General features: G+C 48.7%; 2 protein-coding genes across 3 annotated transcripts; one reads left to right on the top strand and one right to left on the bottom strand.

The window, feature by feature from the left end:
- The first annotated feature begins 5 nt into the window (after positions 1-5).
- Positions 6-3,728, top strand: Mrpl49 (mitochondrial ribosomal protein L49). Its single transcript, XM_034503096.2, has 4 exons — positions 6-155; positions 922-1,072; positions 2,477-2,601; positions 2,695-3,728. The coding sequence occupies exons 1-4, from the start codon at positions 78-80 to the stop codon at positions 2,839-2,841; spliced, it is 501 nt and encodes a 166-aa protein (XP_034358987.1). The 5' UTR covers positions 6-77; the 3' UTR covers positions 2,842-3,728.
- Positions 3,729-3,900: 172 nt separating this feature from the next.
- Syvn1 (synoviolin 1) lies at positions 3,901-10,991 on the bottom strand. Of its 2 annotated transcripts, none has more exons than XM_034503074.2 (16): positions 10,512-10,991; positions 9,568-9,716; positions 9,257-9,349; positions 9,018-9,170; positions 8,880-8,928; positions 8,383-8,486; positions 7,704-7,830; positions 7,510-7,609; positions 7,369-7,434; positions 7,167-7,283; positions 6,923-7,086; positions 6,526-6,654; positions 6,284-6,439; positions 6,015-6,201; positions 5,115-5,266; positions 3,901-5,046 (listed from the first exon to the last, which is right to left on the bottom strand). In XM_034503074.2, the coding sequence occupies exons 2-16, from the start codon at positions 9,697-9,699 to the stop codon at positions 4,937-4,939; spliced, it is 1,839 nt and encodes a 612-aa protein (XP_034358965.1). In that variant the 5' UTR covers positions 9,700-9,716; positions 10,512-10,991; the 3' UTR covers positions 3,901-4,936. The 2 variants fall into 2 exon arrangements, with proteins under 2 accessions (XP_034358965.1, XP_034358973.1); XM_034503082.2 differs by having other exon boundaries at positions 6,308-6,439.
- Between the last annotated feature and the right edge of the window lie 7,405 nt (positions 10,992-18,396).

Raw genomic sequence — 18,396 nt, 5'->3', positions numbered from 1 at the left:
CCTAGCCCGCCCCTTACGCTTTACGAGGCGGGCGTATCCGGCTGCGCGCGCAGACGATACTCAGTTGCCTGTCCAAGATGGCAGCGACTGTGTTCCGGATCGCTTTGCAGCACTGGAGGCGCTGCGTCCTTTGGAGCTACGGGCATCGGCAGCTGGTGAGAGCCCGGAGGACAAAAGGCTGTGTGCGAGCCTCACTGTTAATCATGACCACCTTGAACTTTGTATTCCCTCACGAGGCCTTAGTTTTCCTGTTTACTCCACTTGATACTTGTCTGTAGGATACATGCAGGCTGGAGAGGGCAGGTGCAGAGCCTGGACTGCACTTGCAGAGTCTGGGTTTTGGAATGTGGCGGCTGCATCCCTCTAGTTGGTTAAGACCGAGAGCAGCTAGCTATATGTCCCCGCTCGGTGCCTGGTTGGTTAAGCACGTTATTCGGAGTTAAGGGTTTCTTTTTTCTTTCTTTCTTTTTTTATTTTCTTTTTTTTTTTTTTTTGGTTTTTCGAGAAAGGGTTTCTCTGTGTAGTCCTGGCTGTCCTGGAACTCACTCTGTAGACCAGGCTAGCCTCGAACTCAGAAGTCCGCCTGCCTCTGCCTCCCAAGTGCTGGGATTAAAGGCGTGCGCCACCACCGCCCGGCCGAGTTAAGAGTTTCAGAGAAAATTACTGAAGAAAACTGTATTGGTCAGTCGTATGATTAATCGGCTTTTCAGGAATTTGCACGTTTGCCATTTGAGTCTTGAAGAAGTCTTGGGATTATGACTGAGAGTTGTTTTTACAGTCCTCTCCCCTTCCTAGTCCCCCGGTATCATGCACAATGGAAAAATCGAAGTCTGGTGCTTTCCCAGTTCAAGTCTTTAGTTTTTTAAACTAAAGCTCATCTGTATTGATTAAAAGAAAGATGGTTTGTTTGTTTTACCTTAGAGCCAGACCCAGAGGCCTCCTGATAACCCCGGCTTTGTGGAGTCTGTGGATGAATACCAGTTTGTGGAGCGCCTGCTGCCCCCTACCAGAATCCCAGAGCCACCAAAGCATAAACATTATCCCACACCTAGTGGTTGGCAGCCTCCTAGAGGTGAGTTGAACGATAGAGGCTTTGGATTTTCCAGTGGGCGTACAAATTCTAAGATGTAGGAGGGTTAGTACCCCCAGTTCCTGGGGTGAAGTCTTCTCTTGTGGTGAAAAAGAAGAAGAAGACATTGTGTTTGGAGTTCTCTTCTTTCAGTTCAACTGACCATGTGTAACAGAATGCAGCTTAGCAGACAGGTAAGGCTCTGGAGCACCTGTTTTGAATTTGCCTCTGTCCTTCATTGTTGGTGTGACTTCTTTAGACATGTAGCTTCTCCTAACCTCAAATTCAGCAAAGTGGGTATCATGTGCTCAGTATGTAAAACCTTAACAGAGTCCATTGTGTGATGTTTGTAGTCTCATTGCCAGTACAAGGTTTAGGACAGTTGGAGCTACAGAGAGACTTTGTCTCAAACAAACCAAGGGTGCTGAAGAGATGGCTCATCGATTAAGAGCACTAGCTCCTCTCCCAGCGAACTCAGGTTCGGTTCCCAGCACCCACTCACTTGGCAGCTCACAATCATGTGTAGCTCCAATTCCGGGTGATCTGACAGCCTCACACAGACATAGATGTGTAGGCAAACCAGTAATTCACATAAAAAACAAAAAGAATCCCTTTAACTCCCATCTCTTTGTTCCAGAAGTTGTCAGTCTCACTGGGTCAATGGGAAAGGAGAGAGTAGTGGGGGGTGGGGTGGGGGGAGTCCCCAGAGATGCAGAGATATATACACTCTAGTAAACTGTTTCTATTTGTTTTTAAAGAAGCGTCTGTGTAACCCTGGCTAGTCTGGACTTTAATCTGTAGATCAGACTGGCTCCAAACTCAGAAATTCCTCTGCTGGGATTAAAGGAATGTACCACCATGCCTGCCTTCATTGGTTTGCTTGTTTGTAGATAGGGTTTCTCTGTGTAGCTATGGTTGTTCTGGAATTCACTTTGTAGACCAGGCTGGGATCAGAGATAACACCTGCCTCTGCCTCCAGGGTGCTGGTATTAAAGGTGTAAGCCAACATGCTCAGCTTCTGACTTCTGGGCATGAATAGTTGTGCCCAGCTTTTTTCTTCTTGAGCATTTAGATGGTAGCGGGTCTGTGTGGGACCTTAGAGGACCAAGGTGAAAATTCAGCCTTGACTCTATGAACTGAAGGGCAAAGGAGCTGCTCTGATCTGAAATCTGAGGCAGTCTTGTCCAGTAAGATTCAATACATTCTATAGCAGGTGCAGTAGGCCTATAATCCTGGAACTTGGGAGGTGGAGACCGGAGGATTGCAAGTTCAAGGTCTTAGCTCCATGAAGAGTTTGACACCAACAAACCCCGACAGAGCCCTTTTCAGCTTTTGTGAGGGGAAAGGCCTTGGTTCAGGTGGACGAGGCTATAATAAGCTGGCTTTTTATACTGTATCGCTTTATAGATCCCCTTCCCAGCTTGCCCTACTTTGTTCGTCGCTCTCGGATGCACAACATCCCTGTCTACAAGGCGATCACACACGGCAACCGACAGATGACCTTGATTCGAAAGGTGGAAGGTGACATCTGGGTAAGTGGCTTGGGTATGTACCTGATTCTTCCAGGGCTGAAGGAGTGGGGTCCTGTAATTAGAAACTGATGACTGGAGTTTATCTTTCCCCAGGCTCTACAGAAGGATGTGGAAGAATTTTTGAGCCCACTGCTGGGAAAGACACCTGTCACCCAGGTTAATGAGGTGACAGGTACTCTTCGAATTAAGGGCTACTTTGATGAGCAGCTTAAAGCCTGGCTTCTTGAGAAAGGCTTCTGAGGCCTGATGGTCAGCCCATGTGGCAGTGCTCTCCACAGATTGGCATCCAGAGAAGTGGATTTGGAGTCTCTGGAATGGGACACAAAGAACAGGGTTGAGTACTTAGGATGAAAGGGCTTTGAGATAAGGCCTTGCTTTCTTAAAGGGGAAGTAGACGTGTATGTACAAGTGTCCACTTGAGAGCTGTCCAACATGGGAGGACACAGCAACACTCCAGCTAACAAAAGCAGACATTAACTGCTGTGCAGATAATCCTCTTGTGCATTATGTGGAAGCATCACTTGTCAATAAAAAGCTGATGGCCGGTGAGCTGAGGCAGGATTAGATTGTGGGAAATCTGACAGGGAGATTCGCCCTGGACTTTGAGGAAGCAGGATGTATGAAACTGAGGAGAGGTAACTAACCAGCCATGTGGCAGATATAATATAGTTTAACGGGTTAAATGGACTAGTGGGAACAAGCCTAGTTGAAGGCTGTAAGCATTTTCCATACAAAAGAGCCTTTAAGTCATAATTCGGGAACTGGGACGCCAGTATAAAAGTACAGGATTACAAACTGCTGTCCCTTTATAAACTGGTATATTTCTTTATGTCAACCATTCTGGAAGCAACCACCCAAGCCTGTTCTGGGGGCTTCCCAGGAAAGACCCATCAGGGAAGCTATTCTTGGCCTGGAGCTTTTGCTGTAGATGGGGTGTGGTGGAAGCTATGGGAAACATGACACAATACAGGACAATGATATGGACTGGATGAGACAGAAGGATATCTTAGGGTTGGGGAATCAACTACACAAGGGTTCGAAGACAAAAATGTAGACCTTTCCCTTCCGGGGCCCACCCCACCAGCCACATGTCCAACCCACCATTAAACTGGCTAAACAATGTTAAACAGTGTGTTCAGAACCTGGCTACCCTGTTTGACCTCAGATCTAAGGTAGAGGCACCAACCTCCCAGTGCTCTCTTGTTGCATTCTAATCCCAGAAACTGCAAGCCATTCCTAAGTCTGCAGACTGAGCAAGGAAAGAGCCCAGCCCTGAAGCTAAGTGACAAGTTCCACCAGTCATTAATGCAAGTTTTTATTTAGCTGTATATACAATTTAAGCTATTAAAATTTATACAATATTTACAAATTAAATAATCATCTGAAACTCTCCAGAAACTCCTGTAACACAAAACCAAAAGAAAGAAGCAGCTAGGCCTTGGCTCCATGGTCCCTGCCTGGCCCAGAGCATGTTCTAAACTAGAAAGTCCAGGTACTTAGCCCCACACCTGCTCCTCCTTCCTGGGATCAAGCACTCAAATTCAAAAGACAAAATTTAAGCCCAAAGCCAGTAGGTGCAGAAATAGTTCCAATCCTGAACTCAAGTCCCACAGGTTGGAGGTGGCCTGCCTTGGGTTCTGGGGAACAGCGGTTTAAGGAGCAGCATACACCCTCAGCCAGGCCCACCAGGCAGTGGCTGCTGGGTGAGATGGGGAAAGGGGCTGGGGAGGAGCAGGGCAGGGTCCCTCAGTGCTGCCCGCCTGTGCCCCACCCCCGGCACTCCTTTCCCTGAGTTGTGTGGTTGCCAGTAAGACATGGAAATGCCACAGGGCTTAGGGGGCACAGCCACCATCACAAAGGGGGGGTCTGGGAAGACTGGGGTAGAGGAAAGAGACGTAGCAGTCTTGGCAGGAGGGTGGGGCCAGGTCCTGGTCTGTCTTCAGCCCCTCTGGGTCTCCACACTTGGGAACAGAAGCTAATACTGTTCGGCACTGCAGCATGGTCCCATACTCACAAGCAGGGCTTGGAGGGGCTTCACCTTCTCCCAGAAAGCATGGGAGAAAAGGCTTACCAGAGATTCAGCTTCTACTTTCAAGGCCCCAGTAGAACATGGCAGAAGTGGAGGAGGAAGGTTAGAGCTGACCAGCATCCCCATGGCTGCCAGGGGAGCTGGGGATGGATCAACTGGAAGCCCAGACACTTCTTGATCCTCAGAGATCCTGCCTTTCTCAACTGGGGTTATTACTCCCTGGTGCAAGCAGAGAGGGAGCTGGCACTTGGTGGCAGGACATGTTCCAGTGAGGGCCACTCGAGAGCAGGGCCAGGCTGGGCAGTGTCAGTGGGCAACAGGGGACTCCAACTTCTGTAGGCGACGCCGGCGGAGTTCTGCAGCATCAGGCTCTCCATCCTCAGGAAACTCCTCTGCAGTGCCCACTGACTCGGGAGCTAGGAAGAGACAACAGAGGTGAAGCCCAGAGAACTCTTCATCCCACCCCTAAAGGTTACTCACTTACCAGAAGGTTTTTCAGCTTCAGGAATTGGTGGGGAAGCTCCTGGGGATGGGGTAGGAGTCTCAGAGCTGGAGATGCTGGTGGAAGGGGCAGCAGATACCACTGTAGAAGCAGTCTCTTCAGTGGGGTTCACTGAAGTAGCTGGCCTGGGGGGCCTGGCCAAGAGAAGGGACAAGAGGCCTGACCTTGGCATCCTGAGCTGCCCAGATTCTACCCACCACCATGAGCCCTGCAGTACAGGTGCTAAGGCAAGCTGTCCTTGAGTCCTTGTGAGGAGTAGGCGTAAGTGAATAGGTGGATTGGATTATCAAGTGGGTCAAGTGATTCAGCCCCGTGGAGTCTGTCACTAGCAGGCAGACAGCAGACACGTTGCTGTTACTCTTCCATCTCCACTGAGAGGTGGGCACTGTAGAGGGTTTTTACTGAGCAGGTCAGAACACTCAAGCCTTAGACTCCAGCTTCCTGTCAGCCCTCTGCACATGTCACCTATGACTAGGAATTTGATATTTATCCTAATGTACAGGAAGACTTCAAGCAAGTGATGACACTAGCACTTGAACATGGGTCAGGCTGGCTTCAGGTGACTGTTTTCTGCTCCCTCCCTCAGTGTCAGCACTGGCAGACGTGTGAAGTGATGAGCTATAGCAGCGAATGTCAGGAATAATTTGAGCTTAGAAAAAAACAAGTAAGTTTCACAATCAACTTGCTAATAAATTGATCCTACATGGCTGTGATGCACTTCCTGGAATGAAGGATGAAAGCAGCAGGCATGGCTAAGAGCTCTTGAGCATGCCTGTAGACATGTGGCCTGAGGCAGCAGAATGTATTACAGGGTACACGGAAGACAAATGTCAAAAACTACAAGGGATCTTTGTGAGCTCTACTAGAATCTGGCAGGCATACCCCAGGGAGGCCAGCACAGTGAGGTACTGGTTGATTTGCAGCATGGCAGCGTCCAGCAGTGTATGTATGTTACGCAGACTCTGTAGCCGGGCCTCCAGGTGCTGTCGCTCATGGCCCTCCAGCGCCCGCAGCTCCTCTGGGGTTAGGCCAGCAAAGCCCGCAGGTGGCACAGGCATTGGGGGGAAGGCTGGCAGGAGATACAAAGGTCAGTATGAGCTACCTGGGCCTCACCTCTTTAGCCTAAACATCCCAGAGAGTGACCCACTTACCAAAAGGTGGAGGCAGAGGCATACCTATCCAAGGAGGAGGGAAAGGAAAGCCAGGGGCAGGACCAGCCTCTGGCCCAGGTACAGAGCCAGACGCTGGGGCAGAAGTACTGGTGCCAGCAGCTGTGGTGGTGGCTGTTCCACTGGGCCGAGAAACAGCTGGCAAAACACAGAAGGAAGTCAGTCTCCAGGTCTCTAGATCTGACTTTGCCACCCCCAGCTGCCTTGGCATGCAAAAGGCTCACCTGCGCTGGTGGATGGAGGGGCCGCAGCTTCTCCTGAGCTTGGGGGAGGTGGGACCGGTGGAAAGGGACCCATTGGGGGCCACAGTGGGAACATGCCTGGAGGAAAAGGAGGCAGGAGGCCCTGGGGGACTGCAGAGATAAAAGCAGTAGTGAGAAGAGGGGTGGGCTGACGGTCCCACCCCAGGCAGGGTGCTGGCTACTAGGAGCTGTCCTCCGCTCTGGCAGGCCCTCCTTACCACTCATCATCTGTCTATTTCCCATCTTCTCGCCCCTTCCCACCCAGAATGAACTTCTGCAGAGGAGACAGTTGGGACTCCCCAGCATTGTCAGTACTTAGCCCAGGACAAGTACCTGAGGACAAGGAAGGTCCTCTGTGGGCAAATGAAGGACCACTTACAATTAGGGGGCTGTGGCAGCAGTGGTGGGGGATGAGGGGCAGGGGGTGGTCCTTGGTCAGCAGGCTCAGGAGGTGGTGGTGACTGGGCTGGCAATGATGCCCGCAGGACATCCATTCGGCATGTTGGGCAGGTCTGCTGTCTCTGGAACCAGGAGCGCAGGCAGCTGGAAGTAAAATCAGGCAGTGGTCAGCAGGTCCCCATGAGCCTATGTCCACGATGCAGGTCCCCCAGACCTTCTCCCACCTCGTGTGAAAGATGTGGTTGCAAGGCAATCTCTTAGCACCAGTCACCATTTCTTCTCTGCAGATAATACAGACATTATCCATTGCCTGGAGCTCCTCGGGGGTGGCATCCGGGTACCTAAGTTAAGATGGCAGAATGCATGTCAAGACCAGAACTGGGAGCAAAGGGAGTTTGGGAGAGTAGCCAGAATAAGCCCACTTACAGTGTGTTCATGTTGCGGATGGCTCGGCGAGACATGATGGCATCTGTCACAGCTTTCTTGAACTGCCTGAAGAGACAAGTCAGTGAGTGTAAGACATGGGAGAGATCAGTCTGAGAAAGTAAAGGTACGAGCTGGACTCACCTCATGGCCAGGTACATGGGCCTGATGGCGAAGAGCGGAAATGTGTGCACCTTGATCATGATGGTCATGAAGGCCATGTAAAGCAGGACCTTGATAAAGCCTGAGGAACAAAGGGAGACCGCAGCTGGCCACAGGGCCGGCAGACACACCGAGGGATGCAGGTGTGGATCAGGAGCGGCCCAGGACCCTGTCACCTGTAAACAGCTCTGTGTAGAGCATGTACACGGCCTTGTTGTCCCAGGGGTTTTCGCTCTGGAGGTCCACGGAGTGAAGCACGTACTTGATGAAGATGGTAAGCACCATGGTCATCAGGATGGCGTACTGGAGGGATAGGAGACAGTGTAAGCACCAGCTTCCCCTTGCCCTACCAGGCCCGGACTGCAGTACAGCAGGTGCAGTAACACCCACCGACACGGCTGGGGTCCTACCAGCCTGGGACCAAAGAAACTGACTCAACCTCCAATGCATTAACTGTCATCTATAACACACTGTTGATTCTGAGATGTGACTCATGAGCACAGCACGGGGCCCAGCACGTGCCGAGCACTCAGCAAATGAGAGCTGGGCCAGGTCTCCTGGGTGATCTACCCAGCAATTTTCTCTTTTCCATTCACAGCCAGCTGTGACATCAGCCTCCAGGAAGGCTTGCTTGCTAAGGTGCTCAGGTCAAGAATCTTCTATGCCATTCCAGCCTTTACTTGTATCCTTTTGCAATAGCCTAGAAGTATATGAGGGAGGCCGGGACTAAATGGCAGAGACTCTCTGGTGGCCAGTAAGGGGGTGGAGACATAGCAGGTCCTCAGGAAGCACTTGTAGGACTGCTCACTGCACATGCAGTACCATCTCAGCTTTGTTCCCCCAAACCAGTTTTACCTCAAAGCCAAATACCAGCTGCACAGAGGCTCCACGGGTCAGGATGCTATGATAAGCGTGGCTGACGAAGAGGAAGTCCAGAATACCCAGGAGGAGCATAAGAGCTGTAGAGACCCCAAAGGGAGGAACGTGAGGTCAGCCAAGGTCTGACAATGGCTTCCTGCTCTAGGACAGTCCCACCCTCATGTGCATCATGGCCACAGACCCCGCCATCTACTTAGATGTGTACCGAGCGGAATCAGCCCCCTGGGAACTACTTTTGCCCAGGCAGGGTGTTGGGGCTACCCAGGCCCAGGGAGAAGGCAGAGAGCTGAGTGCCCAGGCATTTAAGAAGCTCTGGAGTGGAACAGGGTAGAGACTATGCAAATTAACTTCTTAAATTATCTTTCCTGTGCAGCTGTGGACTGAGGGGCAGCAGGGCTCTGGGTACTGGCTCAAAGGTGTCCACTTTTCACATCCACTCCTCAGTGGCCCCTTCTCCTTCGAGCCTCACTTACAGACGATGCGGCAGTGGAAGAGCCAGGAGATGTTGGGGCTGCGCTCCATCTGAGGCAGAGCGGAGAGGAGACCATCAAGATGGTTGGGTCGCCCCATACCCAATCCAAGGGCGTGCCCATCCACCACTCCTGACTTACAAAGTCCACACGGTCTTCAGCCAACCAATGGAAACACTTGAGGAAGAGAAGGAGCGTAAAGAGTGCCACGAAGCGAGGGCTGAAGTCATCCCGAAAAACGGTGAAGGCCAAACAAGTCTCAGTGACAGCATACCAGGACCGTTCCAGTAGGTGCTGTGGAGTGAGCAGGGGATGATATGGAACCCAGTCATTGTGTGCCTGGCTCTGGACACTGTCCTTTGGGGCCACCAACATATTACCTCCATCTCTGCTGCCCTCAGCTGCCCAAAGAACACCTTGCCCATCACCTTGCCCAGGAGGAAGACAAGGACAAAGGCCTGGATGTACAGGACCTAGGGTGAGGAAAGGCCGTGGTTGGAGGTCATTTCTGCTTCCCTCTGTCTGGGGCTCATCATTCTGACAGGTCCCCAAGACTGTCACAGAGTGTTCCAAGTTAGGCAGCCAGAGGCTCTTTCTCCCTTACTTCTATGACATGGAGCCCCATCTCTGCCCCAGGTAGACTTCTCCTTCCCTCCCTGGGCAGTCCTCCTTCCCTGAGCCCTGAACTCACTGCCATGCTGGGGCTGGACTTGGTCAAATACACGACAGTGGGGTAGAACTGGTGTTTGAGGTAGTAGGCGTGAGCCACCACTGCCCCGGTCAGTGCCAGGCTGGCCGCCATCATCACTGCGGTGCGGAACATTGCCCTGGCCCAGAGACCTGCACAAGAAAAATGACATTTGTGATAGCCATACTGTGTAAACCTAGCACCTGGCTGAGTGTAAGGGTAAACACTCATTTCACTGTGACAGCCATTAGATTCAAAGCAGCATATACTCCCTGTTTCACAAACGAGAAACTGGGACTCAAAGGGGTTAGAGGCTCACACGGATGCAAGGCTTAGAACTTGGGTCGGTCTCATTTCAAATCTAGGAATCTTTCCACGCGCCTGCCAAGACACCTCTAGGGAGTCAATGAGGCAAAGCAGCAATGTTGAGAGGAAGGGGGCTGCGTCCGCTGACCCTCTGAAGAAGCTGGGATGATAGGCTTTAGAGGCGGGAACGCTGGGCCCACCAGGGGTGGAGGAGGCAAGGTGCAGAGGGCACAACTTGAGAAGGCAGCACCACCAGTGGCAGCTGTGCCAGGGTGGTCAGCGCAGACGCGCGCCCAGCGGGGTACGTCAGTCTGGAACCCTGGCGGCCCCCCAGCAGTGTCCACTCGGAGAACCGGAGAAACGGCCGACCGCCAGGGTGCAGCGGTGGGATCGAGAACCACTCAGGCTGCCTCACATTCGCGCACCTGTGAACGCTAGGAGTTGCGAACCTCGCAGGCGGGGCCCGGCCTCTGTTACCGTGGCCGCGCCGCCGCCTGAGGTCTCCAGCCATCTGACAGGCCGAAAACTGGCGGCGGAACGCAGGGGGGTGCGGGCTGATCTCAGTGACTCCAAAGGGCAAGGTCCTAGGCGCCGACCCCCCAACCCCAACCGCAATCTGGACCAGACTTCGGACCACTCACCAGGAGCCCAGCGCCGCGAGCACACTCAATCACCGCGACTGCGGCAGCCGCTCTGGTTAACAACACTCCCCACCCCCTGCGAACCGGAACTTCGGGGGTAAGACACCTCACTTCCGGCGGCGCGGGGCGCGGCGGAGTGGACTGTACCAAGTACGCTTTGCGCGCACCGATTTCGCCCGCGCTACTGGGGCCCGTGCGGAGGCAGCCGGGACGATCAAGAGACGTGATGTGTGGTCGCGACAAAGAGGGCAGCGGAGGAGGGCTGAAGTCCCCCACTTGCCAGTCACCGTTGTAGAATCACCACCCTAAACTCCTCTAAGACTCCGGCTCTTAAAGTGCCTAGAAGATGGGGCATTCCGCGGGCCAAGTCATTTGGAGGGGTGGCAGGAACAAGCAAGGGCCAGACTTTATGTCAGGCATGAAAGAAATAAAATGTGTAGGCGCCTCATTCCAGGGATAGCTACGACACGGTAAGGAGTAAAGTGCTTCTCGAAAAAAAAAAAAAAACGATGCAGAAATCAGATATATGTCTTCCCAGGTCACCTCCCCCCAACGCAGGTTGTGTAGGAGTGAGTTTGTTCCCGTGGCTACCGCTGATTGGTTGCGATAAAGTTACGCGGACCAATGAGAAAAGAAAAGAAAAATTTCTGGCCTATAGGGAAAGAAGAGCAGGTGAGTGGTTACTAGGGTCAGTAGGCAGAGTTGCCCTGGACTGCCACCTACCCCAGCTAGCACAAAAAGCACAGTCGGTAGGCCAGGGATCCCTATCCCGCCTGGGGGAACGCTTACCGCGCCCGCAAAAGGAGCAGCGCTTGGGTGTGTCTGGACTGACATGAAGCAGAGAGCCAGTTATTGCAAGGTTTGGGTGGAGAGTTCTGTGCGAAGACGTTGACTTTTCAACACCCCAAAAGCTCAGTCAGCGTGCGAGTTCATCCCTGAGAGAGCCAGACCCTCTGTTCAGAGCTGTTTCTGTCTGGTAGGACTTAGGCAATCAGTATAGTCGCAAACAGAATGGAGACTTACAGCGTCCACCTCATTACCCAGGTTTATCAGCTAGAGGGTGCTCCTCCCATTTTCGAATTCAGAGGCCTAAGAAAACTGGTCCTAGGAGTCTTTAAGGCAGAAGTCGTAAGCCCTTTGGGAATCAAACCCTTTCACAGGGGTCGCATAGCAGATATCCTGCATATCAGATATTTACATTACAATTCATAACAGTAGCAAAATTACAGTTATGAAGCAGCAACGAAATGATGTTATGGGTGGGGGTCACTAGAGCATGAGGAACTGTATTAAAGGGTCACCGAGTGAGTGACTGTCTGCCCCTCAGTCCCTGTGCGCTTGGTCTCAGCCCTCTTCAGCACCACCTGTTGATTTAACAGTTCAGTCCTGAGTTGGCTCTCCACTTCTTCCCATTCTGCTGGTTACCTTGAATCCTACACACTCAGCCTCCCCGATTCTTGAAAATCTCCTAAGTTTTGTGGCAGTTTCCCCCGCCCCCGGTGTGTATCTGCCTCACTTCCTCTGTCCATCATTTTATTAAATTCTGTGTCCCTCTCGGCCTTTTTTTCTTGCAGCATCTCCTCTGCTCCTTTAGATTCAACTTCCCTGGCCTCAAGATGGCGAGGGCTCCCTTGTCTGGTCTTCAGCTCAGGTCTACTTGACCTTTGAAATCATGTAGTGAGCAGAGCATAGTGGCCCGCTCCTGTAGTCCCAGAAAAATGGGAGGCATGAAGATCACCATAAATTTAAATAGTCTAGAGCTATAGAGTGAGAGCCTATCTTTAAGGGGGGGGGCAGGATCTCTATGTCTTGAGGGTTAAAAGGCATTTGCTCTCAGTCTAATGACAAGAATCTAGTCACCAAGACCCATATGGTGGAAGGAGACAGCCGACTCCCACAAGTTGTTCTCTGACCTCTACAACTTAGTAAACCATTTGCTACTCAAGTTTATCAGCTAGAGGGCGCTCCTCCCATGTATATGAGCAGACTCACACACAAATGTAACTTTAAAAGCAATGCCAGGCATGACAGTACAGCCTGTAATTCCATCTCCCCTTAAACGCTGAAGCAGGACAATCAAATGTTCAAGGCCTCCCCGGGGAACTTAATATTAGTAATGTTAGTGAATTACTTAAAAATTAGGAGGTTAGAAATGCTACTGGTCAGGCGTGGCACATGCCTTTAATCCCAGAAATTTGGGGTCAGAGGCAAGTGGATCTCTGAGTTCGAGGCCAACCTGGTCTTCAGAATGTATTCTAGGACAGGAAGGGCTATGCAGGGAAACTCTACCCCACCCCACCCCACCCCACCCCCCAAAAAAAAGAAAGAAAAGGGAAAGAAAGACTACTGGAGAGTTGGGAGAAGACTCAGGAAGTAAATGTGTGTGCTGCCCCATCATGAGGACCCAAGTTCAAATCCTCAGCACCAAATTAAAAAAAAAAACAGGGTGTAGTCACAAGCCTATAATCCTTGTTCTGTGGGAAGACAGAGAGGAGGTTCTGCTCACAGGCTGCCAGCCTTGCTCCAGGTTCCTTGAAAGCCCCAGGTCTCAAGAGAATAGGGTACACAGTGACAGCATAGGATAAGACACTTAGAGCACACAAAGAAAAATGGAAAAGATACCAGGCATATGGAGGTGCTGGCTTCAGGGTGGGATAATCAGTTAGCATAGGGTAGGCCTCACTGAAGAGGGAACACTGAGAAGGTGCAGCAGATGGGTGTCTGGGCAGAGCTCCAGTGGCAGGGACACAGGTTCTGGTTTGTTGAAGGTTAGTGAAGAGTGGCTAATAGGTGAGGGTTCGGTCGGTCCAGGGTTACATCATGGGCCCCTACTCTGAAGTTGAGCGCCCACCGGAGGAGGTAAAGGGGGAGATGCTTGACTCGGGTCTAAAGGGCTCTCTCCAGGGCCTCTGTGGGAATAGAGCCTGGTGGGGTGGGCAGCAAGAGTGGCAGCAGTGAGGTTTTGCCATGCATTAGGCAAGAGAGGAAGTCCTTTGGAGCCTACAGCCTCAGCATCTGTAGAGTCGCATTTTCTTGCCATCTCCTCCACGGCTGCACTGACACAGACCTCACAGGCCAGGCCGAAAGCAACAGTCTCTTTTCCTACACTCAACTTGATTCGTTGTGCCGTTTTTCCTAGAGAGATGCATGAAGATGCCTGTTCACTCCAGATGGGGCAACCACTGAGCAAAGAAATAATCTAGTTTGAACCAGCGGGCTTATTGAGGTTCATTGCAGGAGCACAGGTGAGGGCCGAGCTTCCTGGAGTACAGGTGGCAGCTACATGACTGAAAAGCCCATTGTCAAACTGCACCACGGGAATTCCCTAACATGCTGGAATTGGCTATGGACCTCAGACTACCTTACACAGACCGGGAACCACAGTGCGTTTGCTTTGTTTTGTTTTCAAACAGAACCAACAAATAGGATTCTGAATAAAGAATACCAGTGTTGAAGAAGGTCACAGGCTGAGAAGTAGCTCAGTGCTTAAGAGCACTCCTTGCTCCTGCAGAGGACCATAGCAGCACCTACAGGGTGGCTCACAGCTGCTGACAACTAATCCTAGGAGATCCAATGCTTTTTTTCTGGCTTCTGAGAGCATCATGCATGTATGTGGTACACACACACAGACACTGGCAAAACACCCATACCGGGAAAAGTGTGTGTGTGTGTGTTTTCAATATAGGGTCTTATTATGTAGTTTTGGCCATCATAGAACTCACTCTGTAGGCCAGGGTGGCCTCAAACTCAGATCTGCCTGCCTCTGCCTTCCGAGTGCTTGGATTAAAATCATTTGGCACCATGCCAGAAAAAAATAAGGATATTCTTTTAAACGTAAAAATGTGTTGGGCAGTGGTGGCACACACCTTTAATCCCAGGAAGCAGAGGCAGGTGGATCTCTGTGCGTTCAAGGCCAGTAGGGTCTACAGAGCAAGTTCCAGTCAGTCAGGGCTACACAGAGAAACTCTGTCTCTAAAACCCATGATGATAATGATGATAATGGTAATCACACAACTATAGCAATCCTAAATATTTGCTGAAAATGAGCTTCAAACCATAAATAAATAAATAAATAAATAAATAAATAAATGTGATTGAACAAATATTTCCATTGTTCTTCCCCAACAATTGGGAAAACACCAACATGACCAACCTGGTCGGGCATCCCTGACATTAATACTCTGCTCCACCAAACAAGAGCAGACTTTATTGTTTCTTTTTTTTTTTAATTTTAATTTTTTTTTTTTTTTTTTTTTTTTTGGTTTTTCGAGACAGGGTTTCTCTGTGTAGCCCTGGCTGTCCTGGAACTCACTCTGTAGACCAGGCTGGCCTCGAACACAGAAATCCTCCTGCCTCTGCCTCCCAAGTGCTGGGATTAAAGGCGTGGGCCACCACCGCCCGGCCCTTTTTTTTTTAATTTATTCACTTGCTTATTTTATATATGTGAATACATAGTCACTCTGTTTAGACACACCAGTGAAGGGAATTGGATCCCATTACAGATGGTTGTGAGCCACCATGCAGTTGCTGGGAATTGAACCCAGGACCTCTAGAAAAGCAGTCAGTGCTCTAACCACTGAGCCATCTTTTCCAGCCCTATGATTTCTTTAAATGTCTTCATCTTTCTAGTTAATTGGTCATAAAAGTAACTTTATTCTCCTGAGGCTTACTGCCTCCTTCTGATAATCTAAGCCTAGTCCTGGAAGTTTCTAGACACTATTTAAGCTAATCTAGGCCTAGGATGTTTTCAGCCTCTGTGACTTACTGCTGAATAAGCTCACCCTTTTGTAGTTCTTTCTGAGCTCTGCCTGACTGATTCAACTCAGCTGTTCTGGCCCAAACTCTTCTTCAAGCTGACTGATTTAATCTGGCCTCTCTCTCTCAGCCTATGACTGATAATTCTGGCCTCAAACTAACTCTGGAAGTCTGTTGTAATCTTCTGGGTCCTTCTCATTCTCTTGGCTCACTCTGTCTTCACCTGTGTCTAGCTTGTTCCCCTTCTGCAAGCTGCCTCTGTACACCTGTCCTGGGGAAACTGCCTTCCGACCCCTGCTCTTCTTTAAGTAGCTTCCCTTTTCTCTCTTCTTGTGAGAGGTGGGTGTACCCTATTCTATCAAATCTTTCTCTGATTTGTCACTTTGTCTGCCATTCTATTAGAAATCACTTTCAAACACAGGTACTTCCTTCAACAAACAAACTTTACCTTCATTGCTTGGGATTAAAGGTATGTGCTAAGACTGAGCCACACCACAACTAGAAACGGCTTTTTTTTTTTTTTTTTTTTTTTTTTTTTTTGTAAATAACACAATCTTGGGGATCACAGTGTAATCAATATCTTGCAACAGTTGGCTGTGTTGTTGGTTTAAAACAAGGTTTCACTTGGTAGCCATGTGTGGCCTGGAACCCTTTCTGTGGTTCAGTGTGACCTTGAGCTTGCAGACTCCTGTTGACATCAGGCCCTGTGTGGCCTGGAACCCATCCTGTGCTTCATCTTCGTGCAGGCCATAATGCAGGTGTGCACCACCCAGAGCCCTGTTTTTCTTAAGTGCACATGGAGCATTTACCAAGCTAAGCCATTTTCTGAGCCGAAAACAACTTAATACATTACACTTATAAGACAGGCAGATCTCTGTGAGTTCAAGGCCAGTTTGGTCTATATCAATCCAGGACAGCCAGTGAGACCTTGTCAAAGAAGAAGAAAAAAGAAAAAGAATAAAAGAAATAGGGCTGAAGAGATGCTCAGAGGTTAAAAGCACTGATTCTTCCAGAGGTACTGAGTTTGGTTCCCAACCACCACATGTGGCTCACAACCACCTATAATGGGATCCAATGCCCTCTTCTGGCATGCAGGCAGAACACTTTACATAATAAATAAATCTTTAGATGTATCTACTTTTAAATAAATGTATACTTCTTTAAAGCTATTTAAATAAGTAATTTTAAATTATTTTAAAAATCTAATAAAGGTATTAAATCTTTCAAAGGGAAATCTTTAAATTTTTTTTTAAATCTTAAAACAATTTATTTATTTATTTATTATATGTAAGTACACTGTCGCTGTCTTCAGACACCCCATAAGAGGGCATCAGATCTCATTACAGATGGTTGTGAGCCACCATATAGTTGCTGGGATTTGAACTCACGACCTCCGGAAGAGCAGTCAGTGCTCTTAACCACTGAGCCATCTCACCAGCCCTTTAAATTTTTTTTAATAAATCTTTTAAATAAATAGTTAAGTAAATCAAAAAAAAAAAAAAAAAAAAAAAAAAAAAAACAAACCAGCTCAGTCAGTCAACCAGGTCTTCAGGGAGGGAGCAAGGATTAAATAATTTTTTTAAAAAAATAGGGAATTAGACAACATTATAGTTTGACCCCAGCAAGTGCTGAATTGAGTTTATTTTTTCCAGTTTGTTTTTATATTATTCTAGGTACATGCAAAGAATATGGCCAGTTGGAAGGCATAAATAAAGTAGTCAAGGAACAAACAAGGATAAACAAAGGTTCTGAGATCACTGTTTCTAGTGACTTATCAAGATGATCAAGATATAAGGAATACAGTCCTCAACTGTATAACTTTCTTGTCCTAGCCCAATGTTAAATATTCTTGACAATTTCTTAGAAGTGGCACCAAAAGCCCTCCATGTCTCCCCCTTTTATTTTGTAAACAAGGTGTGGCTATCTTAGGTTGTTTTGATAAGAATGCCTTCCATACCTACCACTGAAATGCATTATCAAAGGCGATGCATTTATGTCTTAGGTTGGTAAGGCTCTGTGCAGGATCTTACCCATCATTGACTGCCAGCCTGTTAAATTGATGTCTTTGTCTGGGGATCCATTTTAAGTGTCAAGCCATGAATTTTGGCCACTAACATGTTGATGTTGTTAAAGGCAAGGTTTTATCAAAATGGGCAGGAATAAAAGTATTCTCAGGCCAGGCAGAGGTAGCGCACACCTGTAATCCCAGCACTTGGGAGGCAGAGGCAGGCGGATTTCTGAGTTCAAGGTCAGCCTGGTCTTCAGAGTGAGTTCCAGGACAGCCAAGGCTACACAGAGAAACCCTGTCTCAAAATCAAAAAAAAAAAAAAAAAAAAAAAAAAAAGTATTCTCAGGACAAGAAGGACCAAGATGATCAAGCTATATAAGCCATTCTTGAAGCTTGACCAAGATGAAAATACTGACCTTAAGCCACGAATAATTTAACAACAATATCCACAGCATCAAAGCTTCGAGCAGCATTCTTTAAATTCATAGTCTTGATATGCAAAGTTTAAATATCCAGAGAGGCATTAGAATTATGTCAAATACCCTGTGTCTCTGAGTTTTCTCCAAATTATAGTGACTGTCATTGTAAATTTTAGAAGTGACACAAATTATTGATATTTAGCATCACACTCGAGATGACTTCTTACTCTGAAACTCTGAACCTCCTCTCCAATAATTTGAATAGTATTATAAAGAGCATCAATTCCTTGTTCCAAATGCCTAAGTCCTCTTGAATACTAAGAACATTAATAACATTTTTTTTTTTGCTAAATGATTTACAAAAGTGGCTGTCTTATCTTCTTCCATCAAGGCAATTGCAGAAGCAATGGCACTAGCTATTAATGTAATCAAAGCTGCTAAACTGGCAATAATCAAGCCTACTACCCCCTTGCTGGTACTTAAAGCCTGACTCATTTCTTCCAATATTTGTAAGCTTTTTTTCAGAATACCAGTGTCCTGTTATACTCATAGGTAGTAAAACAAAAGCTGGTTGATAGACCACCATAACAGACATGCCAGATTTCTTGTTTTGTTTTTGGTTTTTTCGAGACAGGATTTCTCTGTATAGCCCTGGCTGTCCTGGAACTCACTCTGTAAACCAGGCTGGCCTTAAACTCAGAAA

The sequence above is a fragment of the Arvicanthis niloticus genome, chromosome 1, assembly GCF_011762505.2.
Source record: "Arvicanthis niloticus isolate mArvNil1 chromosome 1, mArvNil1.pat.X, whole genome shotgun sequence".
Taxonomy (NCBI): Eukaryota; Metazoa; Chordata; class Mammalia; order Rodentia; family Muridae; genus Arvicanthis; species Arvicanthis niloticus.
The sequence above is the reverse complement of the archived record's forward strand: the minus strand, read 5'-3'. Positions and strand labels throughout refer to the sequence as shown.

What these genes read in the sequence shown, in the direction of transcription:
- Mrpl49 (XM_034503096.2), top strand. Translation starts at nt 78, where the DNA reads ATGGCAGCGACTGTGTTCCGGATCGCTTTGCAGCACTGGAGGCGCTGC. An exon ending in GCTACGGGCATCGGCAGCTG is followed by an intron (nt 156 to 921) that starts GTGAGAGCCCGG and finishes GTTTTACCTTAG; the next exon opens with AGCCAGACCCAGAGGCCTCC. An exon ending in TGGTTGGCAGCCTCCTAGAG is followed by an intron (nt 1,073 to 2,476) that starts GTGAGTTGAACG and finishes ATCGCTTTATAG; the next exon opens with ATCCCCTTCCCAGCTTGCCC.
- Syvn1 (XM_034503074.2), bottom strand. Translation starts at nt 9,699, where the DNA reads ATGTTCCGCACCGCAGTGATGATGGCGGCCAGCCTGGCACTGACCGGG. An exon ending in TGAGGGCAGCAGAGATGGAG is followed by an intron (nt 9,171 to 9,256) that starts GTAATATGTTGG and finishes CTCACTCCACAG; the next exon opens with CACCTACTGGAACGGTCCTG. An exon ending in ACTGTGCTGGCCTCCCTGGG is followed by an intron (nt 5,267 to 6,014) that starts GTATGCCTGCCA and finishes TCTCTTGGCCAG; the next exon opens with GCCCCCCAGGCCAGCTACTT.